Source organism: Sebastes fasciatus, chromosome 10 (genome assembly GCF_043250625.1).
Source record: "Sebastes fasciatus isolate fSebFas1 chromosome 10, fSebFas1.pri, whole genome shotgun sequence".
Lineage (NCBI taxonomy): Eukaryota > Metazoa > Chordata > Actinopteri > Perciformes > Sebastidae > Sebastes > Sebastes fasciatus.
In genome coordinates, this window is record NC_133804.1 from 30,501,844 (window position 1) to 30,529,121 (window position 27,278).

Sequence of the window (27,278 nt, forward strand, 5' to 3'; positions counted from 1 at the left end):
GTATTCTTCACTTGTATCACCATATCTGAATTACTGTGTAGAAGTTTGGGGTAACACTTATAAAAGCAACTTACAACCATTATGCATACTACAGAAGAGAGCAATCAGGATAGTAAATAATGTGGGATATAGGGAACACACGAACACACTGTTTTTGAAGTCACATGCATTGAAATTTATGGATTTAGTCAAATTTAAAACCGCAATAATTATGTTTAAAGCAAGACATAATTCACTTCCGGGCAATATTCAAAAAATGTTTTGTGACAGGGAGGGGGGTTATAATTTAAGAGGAAAATTTAATTTTAAAAAGCATTGTGTTCGTACAAAAAAGAAGAGTATGTGTATTTCAGTTTGTGGGGTGGATTTGTGGAATGGGTTAGGTGATGGGTTGAAGGGGAGCACAAATATAAATCAATTTAAAAAGCTATACAAGAAAGATATTTTTGGGAGGTACATGGTTGAAGAAGAGTTGTGTTAAAGGTTGGTTATATACTTTTTAACTGCGGATGTATTTGTGGGTTGTAAATAAATTTGGGATGCTGTTCATATATTCAACTTGGGATGTAAATAAATCTGAGATAGTTTTTATATTATATTATCATTCTATGATATATGAGTTAATAGAGGAGAAGTGAGAAAGGGGTAGGGTAATATAAGTTTTTCTTCTACCTACTCCTTTTCGGACACTATAACTCTTGTTTTGTTTGTTATTATTTTGTATCTGTTTTTATTTATTATATGTTCGAAATAAAGTCTTTCATTCATTCATTCATTCATTGATCAACGCTACCAGACTGTCTGTGAGCTCACCTGTTTCACAAAAGGAAGATTCCCCTCAATCGCTACGGTGGGCGGGGAAATAAAATTAATTAATCAATACGTAGGCCTACAAGCACTGTTGATTTCTTTCTATGGAGCCAACATGAAAACTTTATTGGCTCAGTGAATGTCTGTTGTCAGTCAGCCTGGTGAAGGCAGGTTAGCGAGCCGCTGTCCTCTCAGCTCCCCAGGAGCTGCTACTGACAGACGGGCAGAGACTTTATGCGTCGCTCATGTCTCAAATTAGGATTTTATTGAGAGCCAAAAGATTACTTTGTTGTCGTGTCCCTTTAAAGTAGCTTTGGCACTGTGGTGCGTTGTAGCATAGGCACCAGTATCCAGTGTCTTATCTAATTGATGATAAAACTGATAAGAACATTTATTGGGCGGCCTACAGAGTGCTTCGAGAACTAGTGCGGGTGCTGAAGAGGGGGCAAGCCTCCTCCCAGCGCTGCCTAAGATTGGCAATTAAGCTGTGGGGATAGACGACCAAAACAAGTTACAAAATCCATCTTTAAGGCCGCCTCTGTGAGATTTTATAACACTTTTATGTCTGGTGGCATTCTTCTCAAAGTCTCTGCTGTTCTGTAGCAGTGCTACAACTGCTATGAGTAGAAGAACCATCATGTCAAATGGGGCAGTCATGTCATGTGGAAACACTCAACATGGGATGCTTCATATGGGAGACCTAAGTGTGAATGCCAAAAGCCACCGCCTTACACACATATTTGAAGCCAGCAATCTTGCAGGTGTGAAAAGGGCTTTAGTGTGGCGAGTTCACTGTGCCGTTCGTATTCCTGCAAGCTGACTGAATCAGTGTGGAGTGTCAGTGTAGAGCCTGGTAATGCCTCAGGGGGCTGATTGGGCCATTATAGATGGACAAGAAAAAAAGTCTGCTTTCTCACTTTAGTCAATCAAGTAAATGGCCCCCTGGGTGGCAGGTCCAGGGTATCTAATGGGCTCATCAGGGAGGAGGAGGTTGATGATGGGAATGAGCAGCAAGGGGAAGGGCACAGGCTGACCCAACTTCAGCCCTCCACTACAGCCCCGCGTCCTGCCAAGGACACCCAAATCTCCCGGGAGCTGGCTTGGTCACATATGTTCTGCAAGCTGAACAACTGCTCAAGCTTTACAAGGACAGCAGTGAAATGTGGATTTCATTTCACAGTGTGAAAAACGTGTGAGCAAATGATAGGAACGTTTTTAAAGGTACAGTTTGTACGTTTTGGCAGCATCTAGTGGTGTAGTTGCAGATTGCAGACCAACTGAGTACCCCTCCGCTCACTCCCCTGCAATAATGTGAGCCGACAAGTTTAAAATCGTGATAACACCGTTCGCCTCGCTCAGAGGCCATCCTTACCATAATAACGCTACTTTAGGAGCAACGGAAGTCCACCCGACTCGACTGTTATCAGGCTATTAAATAGACGTTATCAGACACTATAAGCACCATAGATGTGGGTCAATAGGGGCCTACTACGTTATAAAAGTGAAAGTTTAGGGAAACACATTGTGTTTTGGGTTACAATAACTACAAATACAAAGACAACTACACATTGTTGGTTTCACATTGTTGGATGTGAACTCTGGTCTCCTGGGTGAAAACCCTGTATTTTGTGTCCCATCCATTGTCCCCAACCTCCAACCCTTATGGAGTTTCACATTGTCTTTACTACAGCGCCTGACTTCTGCTTCTGCTCCTGTCATAATTACTACGGTCGCTAGAGGTTATTGTCGTGTTCTTTTATACCTTCTTTCTGTGATCTACCATGTTAATAGATAATGAAACCTACTATTGGGTGTAGTAGGACCCTATTGACCCACATCAATGGGGCTTATAGAGACTGATAAAGCCTATTTAATAGTCTGACAACAGTCTGATCGACTGGGAAGTCAGACGTCGGCTGGCGGTACAACGGATTTGTAAAAACTTGATGGGCTCTCGCTGGAGCCAATCTTTGGTTTGTTCGTTCTGAGCTACTGTAGAAACATGGCGGTGCAACTTGGTGGTCTCCTTATGAAGATATGAAGGGCTTATTCTAAGCAAACGAAAACATGATTCTTATTTTCAGATTATACTCTAATGAAAACATAATTATTTACATTATATTCAATTTCTGATAATAGATCCCCCCGAAATATTACACCCTGTTCCTTTAGCTATATCTTTTTAAAGTATTGTAAGAAAACTGCAGAAAAATACACATGATAATTAAGAATATAGAAGAGACTGTTTCCATATTGAACCATATTGGGTAAATGGATCAAACCATCTGCTGCATGACTCAAAAACAAAGAAATATTGTTTCTCTTGGGTTTTATCCCCGTCTCACTGAGAGGGAGGAAAACAAAAAAACACTTGTAACAGACTCTGCTTAATAATTAAAGACCACATGGCAATGATTTGTGTTCAATTGAAGTTGAACAGAACGGGCTACCTATTAGGCACTTGACTTGGTTAACAGTGACCCAACATCAATGTGACCTTAGGTCCCGCTTTCAAAATGTCCACAGCACATGTGTGCATTTAAATCACTATGTTCCTCGGCCTTGTTTTCTTTTTCAGCTTACAGTTTATACTATACCCGCCTTTTCTTCTTCTAATAAAGTAAAACATGTAACTATATGAGCAATGGTACAATGTGTTTGCCCTGTGCCGCAGCTCCATCTTCAGAAGTTAAATTGAGCAATCAAGGGCCGACAATCCTTCTGTTAGCGCGAGGCTTCTATATTCCCATCGCCACTTCTTCTGTTAGGAGTTAATTATCGTGTTATATATTTATTTCCAATCTGGATATTTAAGTGGAAGTGGAGGTGTGTTTGCTTGTAATATACCTTTGCCACTCTAAATGCTGAATACATTGGAATGTATCGTACTAACTAGTGAGGGATTTGAAATAATGCCACCTCAAGGCAATTTATGTTCTGAAAGATTGAATGATATCACTGTTCAGAATTTGCTTTCAGCAACACAGCATTTCCCATCTATTTCAAATGAACAGATTCATAGAAGGAGTAGCATTTATATGCACTCCATCCAGCCCCGCTTTTAAAACATAATGGGATAAGACACATTGTAAGCAGCTAGTGTAAAAAAAAAAATGGCGTTTTATATAGGTAGTGTTAAAGAAAAGATTTAGGTAAAGCTCCAGGTAGCCTAAAGTCTTCAAGTCCAAAGCTTAGGAGCTCTGACAGTAAAAGCCTTTTTTTTTCACTTTTGGCTTTTAGCACAAACCTGAAATGTCCGGGACTAGGATTAATAATGACCCTGGACTTTGACACAGACCGGCTCACTGCAACCTGTGCACAGCTGCTCCACAGCCCCTGGCACAGTTCTCACGATACCTTAAAGCTGCATTGACTGGAATTGCTGATGCAAAATAGTGTGAAAATAACATCAGCACCTCAGGTTTTATGTAGGATTCCCCCTGCCTTTACAGAGGCCCTTAGCAGGATGTGTTACCACTACCAACAACAGCTCTTTGTATCTCAACATGCTATGTGTAAAAACACAGTCCATCTACTACTGCCATAGAAACTAGTCTCCTTATAAATGATATACTGTGTAATGGACATCTCAAGTGTCTCAATCACATAAATCTATTTTAAATATACCATAACATGGCATTATCACTAAGAGCCCCACAATAGACCCGTCTTTGTCTTTTTTAGGGGGGAACAGGGGGTCTTTCGGGGCAGATAGCAGGTCAACTGTATGAGTCACATACAAGTTGTGTACATCATCTGAACGCTGGGAACCTGAAGATTAATTTGAGATGCAGTTCAGCACTGTGTGTCAAGTTGTTATCAGAAATAAACAGTTTAGAAGGGTTTAAAACATTATAATGGAAGTATATGATGCAAATCACATGCTCAGTTTTTGCAGTAATTTTTAGGTTGATGTCATTTTGTTACACATTTGGTGCTAAATTTAACAATTTTTACCACTCCAGAATTGATAAAAAATGGTCAATAATCCCTCCAAAATACCACATTAAGACACCAAGACCTTGAGTAACACCATAGAACAACCCATACTGTGATCTGGTAACAAAAACTTTTGACATTTGGAGATTTCTGCAACAATTGCATTTATCGGCAAATGGATGGCAAGCACTCTTTCCTGACAAGCCAGCATTACATAGTTTGTACCAATGTCGGTCGGGATCGCGGGTCTCAGAGGGTTTTAGTTTTTGATGTCCATGTATTTGTTACACATTTCAATGTTTCCAGACTCCGCGTATTGTCATTCCCGAAGATTTAACTTGTATTTTGTATCGGGGTTAAAGTGTTGGGCAGGACACTTTCAGACTTTTAATACTCACACTTTAAGGCAGTGGCCCGGTTGTTTTTTATTCTGTTTAAAAGCATATTAAAACCTTGAGGGTCCTCATGTTTAGCTGATAAAACCATTTTATTTTGTTTGTTGGCTTTAAAATACACAGACTTTTTAGAAGGAGCAGATCAGTTTAAAATGGTTTTGACAGCAGTTTTCTGCTGGAAGAAGACAGTGTTCACTGCAGTCTATAGTGAACAACTCTAGGTCCTCCTGCTACGAGGACGGATCAGGGAATGTTTCCAGTAATACTTGTTATACATAGTGCACGGTAAAAAAAAGAGAGAAAATGCAATACGTTGCTGATCAGGCATCTGAGTCCCATACAATAATAATAAAAATGCTTAAACTACGCAGTGTTTGTGCTTCACATGGTATTTTTAAAGCTTCACCAGTTGTTGTTGTTTTTTAATCAGTCCCAGACTTTCTTTCAAATTAAAATTGAAAATGATAAGCATTAATTTATACTGTACAAATTATTTCATTAGAGTTGAACATATTAAAAATACAGGTTTGGGTAGAACAATTAGAGTAGTCTGTTTATGAATTAGTGAATATGCATGCTCTGTGGACCCGGTCCAGTCTTATTATGTCAATGATATTCACCTCACAATGCTAATATGCTTCCAGATTCATCAGATAGTTTTAATGACCTGACACCACATGGTTTCTCCATTCACACTCAATGAATGAGTCAAACCCCACGGTGTTCCCATCCTCCTCTCCTGTGTGCACAATATATTAGTTCAGGCTAAGATACCGCTCTAAAATCATTAACACATTATATCAGTGAGACTATGGTCAATATGCAACAATCTAGAGATGCACAGAATTAGAATTATAACTGTTTCTTAACACCTTACAAATCCTTAAATTATAATTTTTCTTTTTTACCTCTCCCAGTTTACCTTCTCCTTATTGCTAATATTAGTTAGCAGATGGAATCGGCATACCAGGGATGCACCTTTTTTGCCTGGTAATGACAGTTTGGGGTATAACAATAAACAAATTAAAATTTAAAATCCATGAAATTAAATTGTGATTACCCAACGTGAGCAAATGATTGATCCTCATCTAATGACAGTATGTGTGTTTTTGTGTTGGTGTGTGACGGCGTGCCTCTGACTGCCTGTAATTGTTCAATTCACTATTGCCTAAATGTGTGTGTGTATGTACACACACACACACACACATGTGTTTGCATCTGCACATGCACAAATATGTGGGCATGTCCAAATGCAGGCTGTTTACAGCGCGGATATTATCAGTAGGAGTACACAGAGGTGGGTTGTGCTAATTAGTTTTCCCAGCATGCCATTCGAACAGCATGGCAATCACGGTGGGGAATGAATATGGAACAAGTTTGATGTGGAGACTCCAGCTTCTGTGTATGAACACACATACACACACACACACATATATATACTTGGCAAACATGGTACAGTACTTTCATCCAAACTTTCCTGCCGCACTGTTTTATTCTCATGTGTGCACCATCAGTTTATGTATGTATGTCTTGTATGTCTTGTATGTACTTTTCAGTATATGTGGTTGTATTTTCAGCCATCTGTAATTGGATGCAAAAGTGTGTTATGTCTCATAATGCATTTTTATTTTATCTCCTCACGTGCTGTGTCTCTATCCCGCCCCTCATTTGATACTGGAGATTGTCAGAGCAGTTCACTGAAACCTTTTTACATGCAGTTCCTTATTATCTAGGCGGCCATGGTGGCCGTACCCCTAAGAGGACACAAACAGACTTTGTACTTGATTCTTGCAACCATGGTTGTTACCATCATGTGTGCACCTTAATCATTAGGCTGTGTAGTACATGTGTGTAGTACATTTGAAAATCTGGGTTAAAAACATATTTTCTTTTCTTTTCTTGTATTTCTTTTTTAGCTCCGAGACACAAAATCCATCAGTCAGAATACAACGCTTCTTCATTTCCTCGCTGAGAAGTGTGAAGAGAGTCACCAAGAGATTCTGAGGTTTCCAGAAGAACTGGAGCACGTGGAGGACGCCAGCAGAGGTAAGTCTCTACGTCTTTATGTATTGAGGCCCGTCACATTTCACAGTACCCGCGCGTACATTATAAAAGCACCGGCATCATCTGGTAATGAATACAGCCTGGGAAAATGCAAGGGTTTTTACTGTGGGCAATGAAACTACCAAAACATATCCATAAATGCATTGCACTATATTTCTTTTCAACGCATTTTCACCGTTTACTTATCTATTCCATCCCTTGACGACAGCTAGCACTCTCCCTTTGTGACAGGTATAGAGCTGTTTGTTTGACCACACTGTCATTCAGCCTGTCAATAAACTAATTCCACTCTAATTCTATTCTCAAGCATTTGGTGGAATCCCTGCAGGCTTATTTACTTTGTTAGTCTCGTAATTGGTTATTTAATCTAATTCAACTAATTATGCACTTGACTGAGGCTGCCAGCCATTGTGTAAGTGGACTGAATAGTCTTCACGCGCTGTATATATTTAGATGTCTGTATGCACACATTTTGAATCATATCAACTTTGTCATTTCATGGAAATGAATTATTCAAGGAGATGCCAGTTAATTGACTGAAGACTCAGGAACTATTTAAGGAGTAGGGATGCAAAAAACAGTTAACTGTGGGCACACCATGCTTCACTTGTTTCATTGATTATCACATACACTTAAACAGGGTTTTCAATGGGATACTGTAACAGTAAAGGAGACTTCCTGTTTACATTTTGAGACATTAACGCGCCTACAGGTCAATGAGAGGAAGAGTTAACATTTTTGAATAGGCCAGTGATCATATTTAAAAAAAATCTGCATCTTTTTTCTATTATTTTGTACCATTAAGACTTTTTTTACCACATATATTTGTTGTTTTATTCCATATATTTTACGGTGTCGTTAGTATGTTGAAGCTAGATAAATGAGAAAAAAGGTAAATCTCTGCTGATGAGCCTCTCTAAAAACCAATTTCATTAGATATACTTTGAGGCACAAAGGAGGAACATAGAGACCCCATGAGAGGCCATGTGCTGGTCCACTCCATGTCTTTGAAAAGCTTTTACTGCCTGTAGAAACAGTAGAGCATCTTTGAATTATTAACCAGTATCTTCAGATCCTTTACAAGCTTCTGGTCTCCTATCAGGTGAACTGGCTAGAGAAAATTAAACAAAGCTTCCTTTTCATCTTAAAGGAAAATACCTGAAAAAATGAATCCTCATGTTTTTGTTACATTAGATTGAGCCGTTTATATCTACATACGGAGCGGGTCCTCTACACGGAGCCGGCCGCCATGTTTCTACACAAATTCCAGGTCACCTGCCACCATGGCAGATATATATTCGTCATATTAAGAAATGTTATTTTTAAAAAGCAATTCTTAAGTTTAAAATAGTCAGGGATTAAAGGTTCCGTATTGTGAAAAGTGATATTTTCATTTCTATTATATAATAAAGTAGGTTTAAGTGCTGTATAAATACTGTGAAAGTATCAAACGCTCAATCCACAGAGAAATACACACAGCCCGCATTCAGAAACTGTGCTTTTGAAAAAAGCTTTCAGGATTTTTGTCCATTTGTGATGTCACAAATCTACAATATTTAGACCATTTCACAGTTTTAAACGAATCATTCTAAATGTGTCCCAGTTTTATTTCCTGCTGCAGTGTATGTGAATGAAATAAGCTGACAGGAAATAAATATGGACCCAAGCTGTTGCCTAGCAACGCAATTCCGATGAAATGCACTAAAACGGAGCATTTCAGACCGAGAGTAAATATCGGTATATTCAGGCAGACTATATGAGAAACATAAAGTTTTTTTTTAACATTACAGCTTGTTAACATGTTCTAGTAGAAACATGAAATACAAGTATGAACCTGAAAATGAGCACAATATGGGACCTTTAATTTTCCACTGACTCAGTGTTTACAATTCTACATAGATTTCATAAATGGCAGAAAACTAAATTGAGTGGGCGGTAGAAATGTTCAGTGACCTAATTTAATTTCAGACCCTGGTTAGGTGTTGTTTTACATGTGAATGAGACATAAGGTAGTTGGATACGGTTAGCAATGACAACGATGCGCAGCGCTCCTCTCCTCGACGTTCTCTCTTGGACTCGTCGTCCAGCAGTAGTCCATCAGCCCACCCAGTGTTTTTGGTGAGTGGCTTTGGAGGGAGGCCTAAAGGGAGGGGCTGGGATTTTTTTGTTCAGATACTGAAATGTAGCTTACTCTTGCAGGTTTCTCCAAAGTTGCCTATCCCTGCTTTAACGATGTACACTTAATCACTACTTGCATTATAACCTCCTCTAATAACGGTGTTTTTTGACGTTCTGTTTAACATTTGTCTCTCACCTCAACCCCCATTTACTTTGTTTTCACTCTCTGATGGAACAGTTTTCCTCCAACTTTTGTGCGTAGTGACATGAATGACAGATTTGTTTCCCCCCCCCCAAAAACCCAAGTTTCTACTTTAAATAATTTCATTTATTCATATGGCCAGAGTTTGAAAGATTCTTACTGATTATTTGGATAGCTGTTACCATGGCAACAACCACTCTTCCTGGGCTTCATATTATAATACATATACACTATATAATCAATGCTTACACTTGGACTACATTGTAAATTATATACCAACATAAAAACCAAAAATTTCACTTATAAGACAAAGGAGAGCAGTTGACAGTAAAACCTTCATCTTCTCGTGAAGGAATAAAAGAACATATTGTTGTGCTGGCCTGGGTAATAACTCTCTTTTGAACAGACCTGTGTAAAGCCTGTGGCCTGCTTGTGATTTCTGATTGTTGAAGGGGGGGGGGGGGGATTCAAATGTAATCAAATGGCCATCTACAATGGTTGGAAGTTGTACAATTATTGTACCTCATTGATAAGTGCAATCAGGCATGGATAATTTCCCCAGGAAATCATAATTTCCCCTGCCTTGATTGGCTGCTTCAGACTTTCACTCATCCAGCGCACCGTTTCTCTAAGAAATTGGATTGCCACCTTGCTTTCGTCTGGACAACAATTTATATTTCTCCACCGTTCAAAATTATGTTTTCCAACAGTGATTCAAAAAATGTATTTGAGTTTTACAGCAGGCCCATACATATGTTAATGAAGCATGATTGCTAATTATTGTTAATCGATTATTTGTTTGTTTAGTGGCACTATAGCATTTAGTGATAATGGCTACAGGTAGCAATAAAACCCTGTTTTAGTACTTTCAGTGCAGATATCTATTACAGCGGCACTGTGCATCTTTTGGTTTATCGCTGGACAGTTTAACTGCAGTGATATAAGAAAAGTTCATGCTTGACGAAAATGGTGTGATCAATATTTTCCTATCGTTTTGACCATGATATAAGTTCTGCCACTTTATTTTATTGACTCTTACCTCGCTACTTCTTACTCTTCCTACCTTGCTTCCCTAACAAGTATTAGGAGCTATTATCTATTTTCATCCTTTTAAAAGCCAAACATTACCCAAAAACATGATTGTGTATCATATTACATCAGACATGTCCAGACATAGACTAGCCTGGGAGCAGAAGAGAGTGAATGTCCTAATGGAAGCTAGAGGTTAACATTAGCTAACTAACTAGCACATAGAGGTCGTCCCTAGGAGACCCTTCCTCTCCCCTTGGATTCAGCCATTATGAAAGCCTACCTGTATCAAGGTCAATTTTGATTAAAACATTACATGATTTTGTAAGGAGTCAGTAGCAGCAAGCTGTAGATATTCCAGATAAGACCTGGGCAAAGAGGAGGGCCGTGCTTTTAACAATTTACTGAGGACAGATGGCCTTATTGAGCAGAAAATAATTGTGTATACTTGGGTATTCATTAAACTTTTAGCAGCTCAAGGTGTTCTTGCAACCAAACACAATTTTAATTAAAAAGCCTAAGCCTATTTTTATGCTGGAGGGTTATGTTTTTGGGTTTTCTGTTCTCATGAACACAATTTCAGTGGTCAAAGGTCAAGGTCATGGTGACTTCACATAACAAGTTTGTGGCCAAAGCTCAATAAATAATGTGCTAATTATGACAATTTCACACCAATGTCTAATAAAATGATGAAGTAATGATATTTTGGACATACATGTACATATACATGTACATGAGTGCAGCTGGACTGGTTGACGGAGGCAACCACAAGGCTGTAATTCCATTTTCTTTCTCTAACTGTTACACATTATAAAGACTGAAACATTTTATGAACACTAACAAATTAATTTTAGCTAATTAAAATCTGATCTGTGTTATTTTTACTCCGTATAATTATGTTGCACAAATGCTTTACAACTGCAGTTTTTTGTAACACACAAGCCTTTCAGCACCCCCAATTTTCATAACATACGGATTTGGAAAATGCTTGATAGCCACTTTGAAAACCACCACCTCAGTACAGTCATGAAAACACAACATGAGAATGACTACTTGTTTACTGGATGTGAACTTTACTTCACCAAGATAATTAGCACGCAATCAACCACTTCTTTGTTGCAGTGCTAGTGGAAGCATTGTAGGTTTCCTGCTAAAAAAAATGATAGCCCAAAAAAAGAAATGTAGTGAACAAATTTAGTAATTCTCCTTGACCTATTGTACTGTAATACTCCGGTATTATAAGTCACTATGGACAAAGCGCCTGTCAAATTCATGCAATTTAATGTAATGAGGTCCTGCTCGATATAATGTAGAGCTGCACTTTGCCTTCACTTTCTTTGATCTGGTCAGTTTTGGTGGTGACAATGCCTTCCCTTTGTAATTACCGCCATCAAGAAGGAAAATGTATTAAATACTTAAACGATAAAATGTGTTAAGAAGTTTGGCCATGGACTAAGGAACATTGATTTTTGTATGCATATATATATATATATATATATAAAGCATTAAACTCCTAATATATGTCCATTATTAAAACAACATACAGTGCATTTTGATAACCGTGCAGCCTTTTTTCAAGGTGTCTCTGAGCACTTTCTCGTTTAATATCAGTTTTTATCCTTCAAGGAAACACAATTTGAAATAAAAACAGCTGCAGCAGTGAAATGCATCCCCTTTAAACCATGTAATGCCGTCTCCATGCTCTGTATTTAGCGTAGAAATACATCATAACTCTTGAGGCTTAAGTGGATTTCAGTGATTCAAATGTATACTCATTGGGTCATAGATCAACTTCATCTAATCCCAAATTAAGATACATGTAAGATGTATTTATTTCAGAAATAACTCTATTCAACTAGCTTAAGGCTCATCCACCGGAAAGAAAAAGCAAGCACATGAATGGTTGGTCTGTTTTACCTTTAGGTCAATGACAGCGAGGGAACATGTTGCTCTGTTTTTTTCTTCTTCTAAAAGCATTGATTGAAAAACCTGAAGAACAGACAAGGACATGTTATTGACAGTATTTTTTTCACCAGCATCTACCGTAGCACTTTTCTTCAGACAGTGAAGTAGCTGCTAAAGAGACACCACTGTCATTCAGACACTGAAACTCTTTTTAAATGGATAGAATCTGTGGAGAGATATGAGATCACATGGAGTTGAATCATATGTGTTGTAAAGTATAATGTTTAACCTTGATACTGAGTACTGTATCAAGTTTAGTCTTGACACCATTTATTTTTTTTGTTTTACCGTTAAGATAACAAATGGAAACATCCGACCATGTTCCAGATCACATTTATCTTTTTGATAACCACACAGTTTAATAAAATTATAAAAGCAGCCAAGTAGTAATAATATATAAAAACAGGGCTGCATTAAATAGGTTATTCGAGAGAAGTTGTGAAAGGGCCTGTTCAGACCTGGCATTAACATGCGCCCTCAGTAATCGGATCACAAATGGACAGATCTAAGTACAGGTGTGAACGCACTGAGGACGCATTGAGATCCGATCACGCAGACCACATTCGGAGGTGGTCTGGGCCACATATGGCCACATTATTTTAACAGTGTGTACACGAATGTGTCCTCGCGGCATGGAAACGGCTTCTCTGCTCTACTGTATTCTGTCGGTACAACTGTATTTTATTAAAATATATCAAACCTATAGGCTACATATCTACTGACTATCAGACTAGGCACAGGACGTGCATTATTATCATACTGTTTTTTCTTTTGATGCTTTGCACGGAGCTGACCCCCGCCCGCTCTTTCTCATCCTGAAGCTGATGTAAATAAAAATGCAGCCGGATTCACGACTATATGCAGTAGGATATTACTACTGACATTCATATAATATTACGTCACAACGTCTGCTGTATTACCCGTGTTTTTACTACGTGTTTATTTGCATATAGAGCGGGAAGTGAGATAGGATCACAAGTGGTCAATGGAGACACATGTGGAGACGCATTCTTATGCCAGATGTGAACAGACGTACTTAGATCTGTCCACTTGTGATCCGATCACTCAGGACGCATGTTAATGCCAAGGCTTGATGTTTGTTTATGATAGCTCATGTACATGCAAACATTTCTCCTTTGCAGTATAGATTTATCACATATGATACCTATTGCCCTTTTTTTTTTGAAGACATCAGGGTTGTTGCCTGAAAGATCCTTTGCCAAATTCAACCTGTTGCCTTCCCTTACGGGAGCGATACAGCTTTTATTATTGGCTTTGTATCCAAACTACTGCCATATTTCACTGTGAGCTCCATCTCTGTCTGAGCAGAGGATTGGTATATCCTCTCCTGCCACCATGTCATCTTTGATCTCTGCTGATACATCACGCTGAGGGATGAAGGATTTGAAGGAGGTCCGGGGAGCTGAAAGGGGCTCAGGCCTCCTCATTGAAAATGAATTGAATTTAAATTTATTCCTCCTATTCTTCCCCCCAAAGTGACTGGTTCACACCCAGCAGCACACCGTCACCGCTGCCAGCTGGAGGTTGTAAAGATAAACAGTACATCCGTCATTTGCCTTCAGTGATTATTGTAGTGGCACAGGAAAGCATCAGTAGTGTTACAATATATAGAGGAGTCACTGAGTTTACACAATGCTGGTACATGTTACCATTGTTATATTATTATTGTATTATTTATTATTTTACAATTTTGAGTTATCCTTAAATTGGCTCAGGTTAAACATTGATTGATTTCTCTACCTACATACATATCATAGTTCATTACTGTGTTTGATTGATACAGTATACTTTATGTACCTTATACTGGTTGCTTCTTTTACACCTTATTTTACTGAATAAATCAACTTTCATTTAATGTTGAGTATGTTCTTAAAAACTTTTTTCAGTCTTATGAAGTCTTGTTTCTTTTCCAAATTAGCTTCTATTCCACTACCTTCTTGTGTTTTTAATGTTTTTTTGTTTTTTTTTCACTTTAAAATATGAAACATGACACTGGGGCTTTCTTTCTATATTGGTAGTAAAATTAGTACAAAATATAGCACCTAATCATTTTGTTAGCATTTACCAATTATAGCTCACGTGAGTCTCATCCGTTCCACAGGGCTGATAACTCCGCTTGCAAATCGCTCGCAAATCGCTCAAATAATAGCTTGCAGCATGCAGGCAGTAGTAGCGTTATAAAATGCAGAATTTAACAGCTGCTAGCAAACACAACAAGGTCAGCAACGCCTGCAATTCGTTATCCATGTTGAATTAACCACAGGTAGTCGCACGGTAATCACAGCTGATGTCCTTTGTTTACTCCTGGTAAAGTGTCATGTGATGACATGACGAATCAGGGAAGGTCGTGTCGTGCCTGATAAGACTCAATCAAGAAGCGAACCTGTGTTTGTCTGCGTCATCGTTTTTAAAGATCTCCGTTCAAACTAAAACGGCGTCAGCAGCATTTTCAAACGTCTCTATTTTCCGGGTTCTAAAACACCAGACTAGTGAGAATGCGAGGTATAAACGTAACAAAAGCTATGCATTTTTTGCAACAAAAATAAATTAGTGGGGATGTAGCCTTAGCCATAGCTGCTCTATTCATATTTCATGTGAGTAAGGAGTTTAATAATAACGCGAGTGCCATGGTGATGGATGTATAGATGAATGCTACTGATCAGATCATGCACTTCCCTCTCGTCATCTGCCTGGTAAACAAGTATTCTTCAACATAGACAAGTATTCTCTTCATATCTTCCTTATTCTTCTAGGATGATGCACCACTGAATGAGAGTGCAATCAATACTGAACATATATACATTATGTACTGTATATATATATATATATATATATATATCACCGTTTTTAATTACATTCCTTTTTTCTTTTTTTTTTGCACTCCAGGGAAGATCAATGAAACTGGTTTTGCAAATGAACTCTTCATGTACTGTTTATGCATCCATTCTTAAATGTACTATTGGATATTGAGACTATAACCATTTGAAATGCAGTCATAGAATCCACTATTTTCATACCCCTGACCTCATCTTAATAGCAGCGGCAAAGCCTTGAGAGAAGTGTCATTGGCCAATTTGCCTTGTTAAATCCCCCCCCAGAGACGAATATGTGGGGCCTGACAATGGGAACTAAGTCTGTGGTGATTCCACTCAATCAGTGGTGCACTGACAATCAGTCTTGACAATCCGGGAAAAGAGGAAATATGACACAAATGTTCTCATAAATCTATTTAGTATAAGGCATAGCCAAGGGCAAAGTACTTTGGAGCCTGTGAGAGAGAAAATGGAGAATGAGGGGAGAAAAAAAAAAAAAAAAAAGATGAACTCAGAGGATATTAATACCGCTGTGAATATATCTATTATCCACATTCATTTCAAGGCACTGCAGCATAATAAAGCAGTGCCCATTTCCCATTTAAACTCATAGCAGTACTTGGCTCTGTATTACGTAGACAAAATGCCTTTCTGGATGGGGTGGAACACAGAAGGGATCATTTGTCTTTCGGTTTCAATGGAGTCGCAGGGAATCATGGGGTTGAGGAGATATTCCCTCATGCCAGTCCGGGGAGGGGATCCTACTAAAGTCAGCTGCAGAGGCTTCAGGCAGAATGGACGTGATTCAAGCCAAACACATAAGTACTACTGCAACAGGCACGGATGTTCTTTCTTTGCTAAAGAGATGTTTGTCTTTGAAAGAAAACTCAAGATTTACATGTGAAGTTGATGCTTTGCACCGAAGCAATAGCTCCTTCATTTATTTCACAGCTGACATGTCGACTCACTATTTAAAAAAAAAAAAAAAATGTCTACAGAGATAATGAGGAATAAAACATAGTAGTCAGTTATTGAAGTTTTGGGAACATTTTGAAAGTGCCCCGCTAGCAGCTGGTCTTTGCTAACAAATATCCAGCGGCTAGCTCAAAGGCACTATTTATAGATTTTATAATATCCCATGCTATTAGTTGTGTGTTAGTAACCGTTCATTTAAAAGAGACGTGCCCTACTTTTACATATTTATTCTTGCTCTCAATCATATTGCATGACATATATTTTTAATTTAATCTTTAAGATTCTGTCATTTCAAAATATTGAAGCACATCCCATACACACGGTGCACATGGCTCATTTTTATTTTATTAGACTGCAGAAGAGGATTTGCATTAGTTAGGTTATCGCCACTGTTTTAGTAACTTTAAAATGTTCCTGTTTCTCTGTGTCTTAATATAACTAGTGCAGTGAAAACATGCCTGTTCAGAACGGACCAAATGCTTGGCCTGTGGTGTTGCTGCTTGCAGCTCTCTCGGGAACCGCTCATACAAACAACTTCACACTCGACAACTGCACTTCCTTGGTTCCTAAGTAATACACCTGGTATGACATAGTTGCATCACACACCCAAGTCGCGGCTTCTCGCGTTCAGAAACACAACTGAAATACACTCTGGTTCACCGGAAAAAAACACCAGGGGCAGACTTTACCATTAGGTAACTGCCTGAGGCCTCCAACAAGTGCCCCAACAGCTATAGATTTATTCTGATGTTTAGATAGACGTGAACAGATATTGAATCTTGCCACTATTCTAGCTTATTTTTCCCCGAAATAACTTACAAAAGGCCCCCAAAGCACTTAAAATATAACTCAACTGTAGGCTACTTACTGTGTACTTTCTAGAGGAAAATATTATAATACTACATTTACCTGACAGAGAACTGTTACTGGTTACGTTACATATTTAACAATTAAATTATTATGCATTATTATTACTATCGAGCACATATTAGAATTGAAAGCTTCACCTTGAACAAGCATTAAGTACATTGTACTGATAATACCTTTTATCACTCTTCACTTTAAATGTAATACATTTGAATGCATTACTTTTACTGTGCAATTTTAATAGTTTTACTATTAATAGTTAATAGTTTTACTTCAGAAAAAAAGTTTTTGAACTGGCCTACTTCTTCTTTTTCTTCTTCCCATTTAGAGAGGGTGAAAAGTAAAGCAAGACGGCGTTTGCCTGGGGCCCTCAAATCACTAAATCAACCCCTTAAAAACGCACCCAGTTTCGGTCACTAGCGGTCAGAAACATCGGTGAAATACACAATTTCCAAATAGGCTTATTAGTCGCTTGCTTTGACATAACCACTGGCGTTATAAAGTAGAGCATTGATTTAATTAGCCAAGGTGTTTTGCTGGCTGTAACGTTATTTATTACTCACGGGGGGAAAACACACAGAGGTCGTGGCTTACTTGCGGTCACACCGCTGAAATACACGATTCTGCTTCCAGTGGGCTAACTGCTGGATTTGACTCCAGGGAAGTAAAGAAGAGTTCGTTGTAAAGTGAACAGCAATCAATGAGCTGCAGCCGTTCGGAACGATTGCTTGGCTCCCGGTAGGCTCCCGGTATTGCTGCTTGCAGCGTTGTCAGGGGCTCGTGCCCGTTCGGAGCTCAGAGCCGCGGTCAGTCTGCAGAGCCCTGAAGCCCCTCTCCCGCTGCTGCACAGAGCACTCTGTGCTAGTTTATTCAAAGTTTATTAATATTAAACCAAATTGCACCAGATTCGACACTGCACGTCCTTGGGTCCCCAGCAATACACCCGCCAAGTGTGAAGTCGATCGGATGAACGGTTCTTGAGATATGCAAATAACACACAGAGGGACAGACAGACGGACAGAGATTTCTTGCTTCATAGTAAGATGTTAGAAACATAAATGATTAATTCTATTTATAATATGCATGATGGTATAAACAATGTTTAAACAACTCTTGAATTCAATTACCAATCCCTAAATTGTTAGGATGAATAAAGATGTGCACATTCATGTTTAAGAAACTGTGAGAAGGCATTAAGTTAAATGCAGCGCTGCCTGTTTGACCTAAATTATCATTCAGGATGTCGTCTGCTTCCTTGGCAACCTTCCTGATTTTCCCAGAAGACTTCTGATTTAAATAAGTCTTTCCTTGTGACCCTCACGGTGCCATATTTCCCAAATGTTGATCACAATCTAAAGTACAGCATTTGCATTAACTATTTTGTCAAATAGACAGACACAAATACAGGCTGTACCTTCTGTAGGTTTCTAATCAGCAATCACTGTACACATCAAATTATGTAGTCTCTATGACAACATAAAGCCATATAGACCTAAGAACTGAATGTTCTACTGTTTACAGCAACGTCCATCTATAGCCTTTGTGTTAATCTAATTACTGTGGTGTGTTAATTAAATTGAAAAGATGTCCATCATTTGATTCTGTAACATTTCTCATTGTGACCTTACTATTTTTTTTATAAATATAAAACATAAATCCGAGTAGCAACCCTTTCACATTGGAGATATTCTTTTGATTCAATAACAATATCTAATGTAATGCATATTTACTGTATAATGTATTTTGACAAATGTGTATGCCCCTTTCTGCAAATGTTATCTTCAAAATATATATATATTGTTTTATTTGTTCTTTGTTTTGTGGCATTTCAAACAATTGATCTATAACTATTTTGGCGACAGAGAATTAGTGATGGTGAAGGAACTGTAGTAAAAATGTTCCTCCTAATTTTTCCTCTTGATACAGATCATCTAGGCGTAAACATACGTTTTTGTTTACATCAGTTGCCATGTATGAAATGCCAAAGTAGTCTACAAATATTAAAATATACTGTACTCCTGTGTGCACAAGAAAGGAATAGATTTTGTACCTGGTTCTGTGGCTTAATCCGTTGTCAGGTCTTTCTCCCTTGTGGGTAACAACACCTGACAAGGCATTCGCCAATTATAGGAGGCAGACAGTCCTCTGAGGAAGTGAGCCGCGATATCACCCGTGGCCCCTGACCTCCACCAGTGTTGCCTCTGGTTTGCCAGTGCACAGCAACAAGCGTGTTGTCATCGATTTTGATATCTGGCCACTTCTTTTTCTTTAATTTCAGTAATGGTGTGGCTCTCTGAATTAGCAGCTTTCATTGCTGCTGTGATATGCAGCCACTTGAAAAATTGGGGGGTGTCACAACGATGACTACCGATAACACCGACATCAGACCATCTCAACCTTTGAAAGAAAAAATACAAAAAATAAAAATCTATTTCACACTCAGTGAAGTTTCCCTTTTTAGATTTGTAGTCAAACTTTTCCATTCTCTCTTAGAAGTAATTGAATGACAATCTGATTTAGGTGCATATTAATATTCTCAGTGGGAATTCCATTTGCCATTTAATCGTGGGAGTTAATAGGGTGTGGTATGAGGCTCATGAATGTGCAGCATTTCAAGTTTATTGCAATTTATAAAGTGGGAAATTGCATGTAGGTAAACGTAAAGACAGTTTTCTAAATTGGAATATTTCTAAAGGTATGCAGTCTTCATCTTTTGTGTTCACTGTTTTCATTGCGATGCTTCCAGCAGCAGAGAATTTGGTCATGACTATGGGAATTACTGTATGAACACGACGAAAACCAGTGTGTACATAACTTCAGAACTTGGTGGAGATTCACCTAACAGCGGTACTATGACCCAGATCGCACATCCAACACAACAGTGGAGTGGCTTTGTCTCTGTATGTACTTGAGAGGCCCAACCAAAGCCTGGTTTAAACCCCTTTGAGAATCTGTGGAGAGACCTGAAGATTGCAGCTCACTGATGCTTCCCATCCAGTCTGACTGAGATTAAGAGGGTCTGCAAGGAAGGAGAGAAAAAGCCCAAATCTAAGATGACTTGAAACTACAGTCACTAGTTTGAAATCTCCCACAGCACTGAAGAAACTAAAAGTATTCCTATGTTACTGTAGAAGCAACACAAATCAGTCAGATGGTTGCACCAACGTACAATATCACTTTTTGACAAACGTGATAAAGTTTGTCCTGACTACTGTTTATTCCCAAGTTTAAAACGTTCAACTTACTTTCGAAAATCTGTGTCAATGCTAAGTTAGTGGGAGAAGATGCAGTTCACAAAGACAATAAACTTGACTCGAAATGTGTGATTGATATCAGAAGAAAAGTTCCAGTTGATGGAATATGGTTTATTTAGTATAACAACATTTGACATGTTAGTTGTAGAATCCAAGAGTTCAAAATATGCCGCGGAGGAACAACTGTAAAACATTTGGAACAACTAACTTAATCACACTCATTATATTGTAATTCATTCCCATGCTGCTGCTCAGAGTCATCACAGCGACGGGTTTGTCTGCCGACAGCACGCCGCTAGAGAGCTCCGTTAACGGATGATCCATTGAACCTTTTACATTATGATGCGTTGGAGAACTCCTCAGTTAAAATGAGTATTGGCGGGTGGTAAATTATAACGCTATGACGATGCGTTCACATGTAATCTTGTAAAACGTCGTTTTTGGTGAGAAACTTGATTAAATCCAGTTGTTAGAAGATGTTTTCACAGCAATATAAAATAGATAGAAGAGAAGGAATTATGAATTATGAACTTCCAAACACTAGCTTTACGCAGTTTAATCAAAGCAAATATTTAAATACAAATACAATCATTAATTTCCTAATCATTTGAATTTGAATGTTTTTATGCAAATAACCACTATAGATGAAAATAACCAATTAAATGAACAATATTTAGTGTTTTTCAATGTTGCAATGCAGCACAACATGGAAGTGAAAGCAGCTCTCTTTAACCTAAATGTGGAATTGCAATGAAAATATCTGTCCCTAAAATCTAGTAATAATCATGATAAATAATCATGATTTCATTTATGAACAAAATAATCATGATTGTCATTTAGGCCATAATTGCGCAGCCCTAACTTCATGTGTGTCCATTCTGTTATGTTTAGGGTTTCTTTGTCTTTCACATCGGTGGTCAAGTCATAAAAAATTGAAGTCCTGTTAATGATTGTGAGCTGGTTTACATTTGATTTCCCTGCCTGTGCTCTGTCCGCACCTTTCCATCTATCATTCGATGTTTTTCTGTGCCTAAGCACCAAGCATATTCCTCGGAAGCTTTTCGTGTCTGAGAACTCATCATTTATACATCAAAGGGATTTGGCAAAGGGTACTTGTATTATTGAAGGCACAGTCTTCAGTAATACACAACCAATGGCAGTCTTTGGAGTCCTGAGATCCAGCTTTCCAGTTGATTTGACTGGACACTTTATGCACTGCCGCACATACAGATTTACATGATTAGAGTGTTTTTAAAAACATAGCAACCCAACGCCGGAATAATTTCATTATTTTGAGGTTTTAACAATCACTCTGGCACCAACACATCATTTTGTGAAAGGCAAAAAAATAAAAAAAGGATAAAACTGCAATGGCTGACACACTGGCAGAATTTAAAGCTTTCACAGCCTTCCCAGGATCATAACTGCTGAATTCACATCTTTATATTCAACATGTTTTATCTACTCGCCAGTATAACATCAAGTACACATGACCATTAGTCTTAACGTTGTCAGCGTGGCTAGAAATGGAAACAATTTCCTCACCGGTTGTTTAAGGTATACTCATCCCTGGACCCTGAAAGTGATAGAGCAGGATCAGCGAGGCCAGCCGTTTAAATGGACAGTCTGTCATGAAGAATATTAGGAACAGGAAACAGACCTGTCGAGCTCCACCAGCTCAGGATGAGTGATGAGCTCTAGAGAGTTTTCGTTTTTCTTTTTACTTTTTTTTTCCTCACTCACTTCATGGTGGATGAGTAGTTCATTGTGAGACCAAAACAACTATTCTCTCTTTCTTTTTTTTCCCCCCTTTCTGTCCATCTCTCTTTCCCTCCACCTCTGATTTCTTGCATCACCACTTTGGCCAGCCAGTATAGAGATAGACACATGCAGGGAGGCCAGCAGCCCTGCTTAGCATCAGGCTCCACTCTGTGACAGCAGATTTCAATGAGAGGTGACAATGGGACCAGGAATGAGAATAATGCTGTTTGCCAGCCTAGAAATTCAACCTGTCACAGTAGTAGACCATTTCCCATGCTGGGAGTATGCTGGGGAGTCGTCCATGAGCTGAAGTGAACAAGGAAGCTCCATTTCAAATGTAAATGTAATGTTTTTCTGCACTAACTCATAACTAGAACCAATCCAGCCCCGTAGATTAAAACAATTGTAGTATTTTCAGAATTTATCAGCAGCTGATGGACAAACTGGCCTCTATAACAGCTCCTATGGGTAACCTGAATTCAAACAAGTTCATATGCACTCAGATCTTTGAAACACTGCCAAGTATAAAGTCCTATTTAATGACATACAGCGATTGAACTCAGGACCCAGGCAAAGCAAATCCCGAGGGCAGCTATAGCAGGTGTGCGTTTGCAGTAGAGGGATTGTCACCGGGGGCACACGGGGAAGCAGAATTGTTTACTTTTAAAGTCATTACCTATGACTGGTCCGGTTTCCTTTAAAATACACATTACCATGTGATCATTAAGATATCCAGGGTTTGGTTGTTTGCTCAGTTGAGAATGGCTCAGAGACCACCTGCTTCTCAGAGGGGAGGACCTGGGTTTGTACTGAGCAGTGATGGAAGCAAAATGTTGTGTTTCCCCGTTGTGAGAAGACTCTACCAATGGACAACAATTCTCTAGCAACAGGCAGATCTTATATCCTTCTTCAGGCTGTTCTCAGACACCGTTCGTAGCTATACCTACTAAAAGTAGTGCACTACAATTCGTATATATCCCACAACATAAATGTGTATGTAATCTACGTAGTTGTGAACCAGGAAGTATGAAGAGCGACAAACGCTGCATAGGGAGGAGGTCGGGGTGGAAGGGTGGGTCAAAAATCAGACTAGAAGTCAACATTGATTATTTATCACGTAACTTCCGTACTTATTTTACACCTCTTCTGGAGTTATTTTAATTTATGTCCTAAACTAAAAACGAAATAGATTTGTTGCCTAAACCTAACCAAGTCAATCTTTTCCTTAACCTAACTAAGTAGTTTTTGCCTAAACCTATCCAAATTGTTAACTGAAGTGAAGACTGAAGTATATTTTGAAAAGACAGAAGAGGAAATTCACACGTGTTGCTGGACATTTGTAGGAAAATGCACGAAAAATGAGGACTAACTTTTCGTAAGATATCATATGAACCGTTGTATAAGAATACAGTCTTACCTTCTTTATGTACAATATATGCCTTATTTACAAGTTATAACCTGGATTATTTGACAATTTGTTCATTTCAATCTGATTTTTAATTACACTTTTTATTAATAAGTTACTGATACTCTACTGAATATCTTTCGAGCATCAGATACCCACCGCCTGTAGGTTTGAACGGTGGCTCTGAAACTTTTGTAGCTCACCCTATCGTGGAGAATGGCAGATTGGTCAGCTTGGATTCACACCAGTTACAATGGACTCCAATGGCAACCCAGAGCCACTGCACAAACACGTATAAAAACGTTCAAATAAACTTCTCAAACCACTCATGCAGCATAATCCACTTTTCTGCCTTTGATCCATATTAGTCGTATTGCTAAATTGCTAAATCATCATAAAAATAGTGTTGCTATGTTGTGGAGAAACTGTGAGTGCTTCTCTGCTAACCACCTGCCTCATTCAGCACGTTCGTAGGAGGCAGGTGGTACTCATACCAATTAAAGTCATGTCTATTTTTCCCCCTAGAAATGTTAATGATGTGTTGATAGAGAAGGCATTTTTACATTTTAATTAGGCTCATTTTGCAACTGTGTATTTATTCATTTATTTTTGACGCGAGCAATGTTGTCATCCAGAATATTCCTGTGCTGCAGCGCCACGTCGTGTAATACTGAGCTCCTCAGTGAGTTCAGATCTCCAGTGATTGGCTGAGCACATTATCACAATGCTTGACATCTGCATTCACATAGGACATTATCACATTTATAGTATGCTTTGTGCATTGATAAAAGCTTGTAACATGAGGTGCGGCTGGATACAATGCTTTTGACCTGTCATAACAATGGTTGAGCAACTAAACTGCTGTATTCTTGAACCGTAGCTCACTGACAGCATATTTTATTAAACATTAGGCAACTTTAAAGTTGTTTTCATGGAGAAACTGTTGATAGCGTGTCTGTCAGCTGATTCCGATAAGCGAGATAATGATGGGGATTGTTGTACAAATGAGCAGGAAATTGAGTTTTCTCTGAGGTGATCCCTGCACCCTCCAGATAAGGCCCTGTTGAGGCGTTACAATGACAAGTGCAGGGATTTGTAATATTGACTGACTGAAAGAGCATAATCTACAGTACAATATGTCCACCCTGTTCAGGATTTATGTCTGGTGCTTGTGTGATGGCTCAGTTGTGAGATCTATATTAAAAAGGCTAAGCTTGCCAAATAGGTATCACACTATTGTTAAATAGTCGTTTTAGCATTACCATGGAGTGCCCTTCCAAATTCTCCTCCACAGACCACTTGTATCATCTCTTTTCAATTCCAGCAGAAGTGGGATGTGAAATGTTATTTCATAATTCAGGGATGACTGATTTGGTTTTGTCTGACTTAATTAAAATTCATGGAAAGGACCAAAGACTGAAAAACTAGAGAAAACGTAATCTTTTTTTTTTCCCTACGGAATCCCGGAAGGGACATGGGGGTGAAATCGAAGATTGGAAAAAACAGATGTACTTTTGCAAGATCTCGCAAAGCTTTTTCTTTTAGAGTCCCACAAAATATGACAGCTACAGTAGCTTGGGAAATAGCAATATGGAGCACTGAACTTTTAATGATTTTACTGTTTATTAGATCACAAATGAAACAAGAATTATCTAGCTAGCGCGCCCCGCAGTCCCTCCACCTCACTCCCCGCCGCTAGAAAACTACTTCGTCATGAGGAGAGCAGCTCCTGAGACGGACCTTCAGTTGGCGGCTGCAGCAACTCAAAACAGTTTGCTGATCGCCGACCAACCCGACTCCCCGCCGGATCTGTCGCTGCCATTACACAGGTTAGAACCAGCAGCCACCAGCCGGCTGTGACTCCCGGCGCTGAGGTTTGCACTGGCTGGATTCGAGTTGTTACAGCCACTAACTGAAGGTTCATCTCTGGTGAAATAGTCTCCTAGCAGCGAGGATTGAGGTGGAGGGACAGCAGGGTGCGAAAGCTAGCTTAGTCTTGTCCCATTTCTGGACTGATAAACAGTAAATAGTCAGGGTACCATATGGTTATTTTTCAAGCTACTGTAGCCGTCGAATTTCATGGTACCCGCATGAGCGTGGTTTCCATGGGGATACACGCAATCAGAACTGCCAGGTCAGAGTACGCTTTGCAATGAGAGTGTCCCCTTGTGATAAGTATTCTCTTCAGATGTCACACACTTATTCACTTAAAACTGCGCCTACTGCCAAGCACTGATTTAATGTCTTTATATGTGATTCTATGAACCTCTCCCACAGGTGTTTGCACTCCATTGTTGTTTCCATGGTGTCGAACTGACCCGGAAGTACATTGACCTCAATGAGGTCTCGCAAGACTTATTACGTATCATTCAAATGTCGTCTGATAAAATATCTTATAACCTAATGATAATAGCTTTATTTTTTATAGTAGTACATGCCACTAATTACCTTGCAAAACAGGATGTCAAACAAGACAGTGCAGTGGTAATACAATTGCACAAAGGCAATAATGATTCATTTATTCATTCATTAATAAAATAAAATGAAGGAAAAGTGTTCCTAAAGGGGTGAAAAGAAATCACTAAGAAGTTCATCCCAACTTGACTTGTCAGTTTTGTTTCTTTAAACATATTTACTCCAAAATCTAGGCTGGAGACCAAGTATTGACTATGTAGAAGAGAAGTAAAATATTTAAATCACTTCTGAGGTTTAGTGATCCTTTTTCACTGCCTTTGAAAGTGAAGACTTAACGCTCTTGTCTCAGCATCATGTAGGCAGAAATGTGCTTCAAGTGTCTCTCAAAGATTAGGCACGGTGTGTCCGTGTGTTGGTGTTGCTGTACATTTGGGTGTTATCCTCTTATGGTATTATTCTCTTAAGAGTAAGGCCCTCTGCACAAATAAGCAGACATTTATGTTTAAACAAAATGGCAAAACAAATATTTCAAATCACATTTTGAATTGTAGGTTTCCTGTCGGCGATGAATAGAGAAATGTTTTCCAGACCTTCACAGGCCTTTGTCAGGGGGGGGAAGTGTTATGAAAAATGAAATTAGGCTATTGACATTTTTCAAATCAGCAGAAAGGAAGTTTAGAGCTCTTATCTATTGTGTCAATCATATTTCTGTTCTTCCTTTTGTTCTATGTACATAAATCGCACCATGCCATGGAGAAAAGTACACATCATGCCAGACATGCTATTTACCCAGAAAGGCAACAGATCATTTACCGACTAGGTGGTCATTGCAGTAAAGTGCCTCTGTTTTCTCTCCATTCCTTCCCACACTCTCTGCCTCTATTGACCAAACGTGTCTGTGGCTCAAATGCTGTCATAAGAATCTGGGCAGCTTTCTCCAACCCCTGCGCGTCAGTGGGGGGGGGGAGGGAATTGATTTTGGATACTAAATTGGGTCATTTTTATCATGGGCTGTCATCAATATATAATTTAAAAGCATGGCCTGAGGGCGAGGATTGCAGGGCTGCTCATTGGAGTTTTAGCAGGCCCAGGGGAGTAGGCTCCCCTGGGCCCCTTTCAGTTAATGCATGCCACTATGTGTGAAGATTCCTCCATCACTAGTGATTTATGTCCCCCAGAGGTATTGCAACATTTATATGGCGCTCTCAGGTTGTTTCTGGGTCTGCCTATAGACCATGCTTATCT

General features: G+C 38.9%; 1 protein-coding gene across 5 annotated transcripts in view; it reads left to right on the plus strand.

Annotated features, from left to right (window-relative positions):
- Positions 1-27,278, plus strand: part of diaph2 (diaphanous-related formin 2) — a 449,753-nt gene that overhangs the window by 270,830 nt on the left and 151,645 nt on the right. For all 5 annotated transcript variants that reach the window (XM_074649328.1, XM_074649329.1, XM_074649331.1 and 2 more), the window contains one exon: positions 7,061-7,190. In XM_074649328.1, the coding sequence (XP_074505429.1) occupies positions 7,061-7,190 (130 nt within the window). The remainder of the gene's footprint in view (positions 1-7,060; positions 7,191-27,278) is intronic.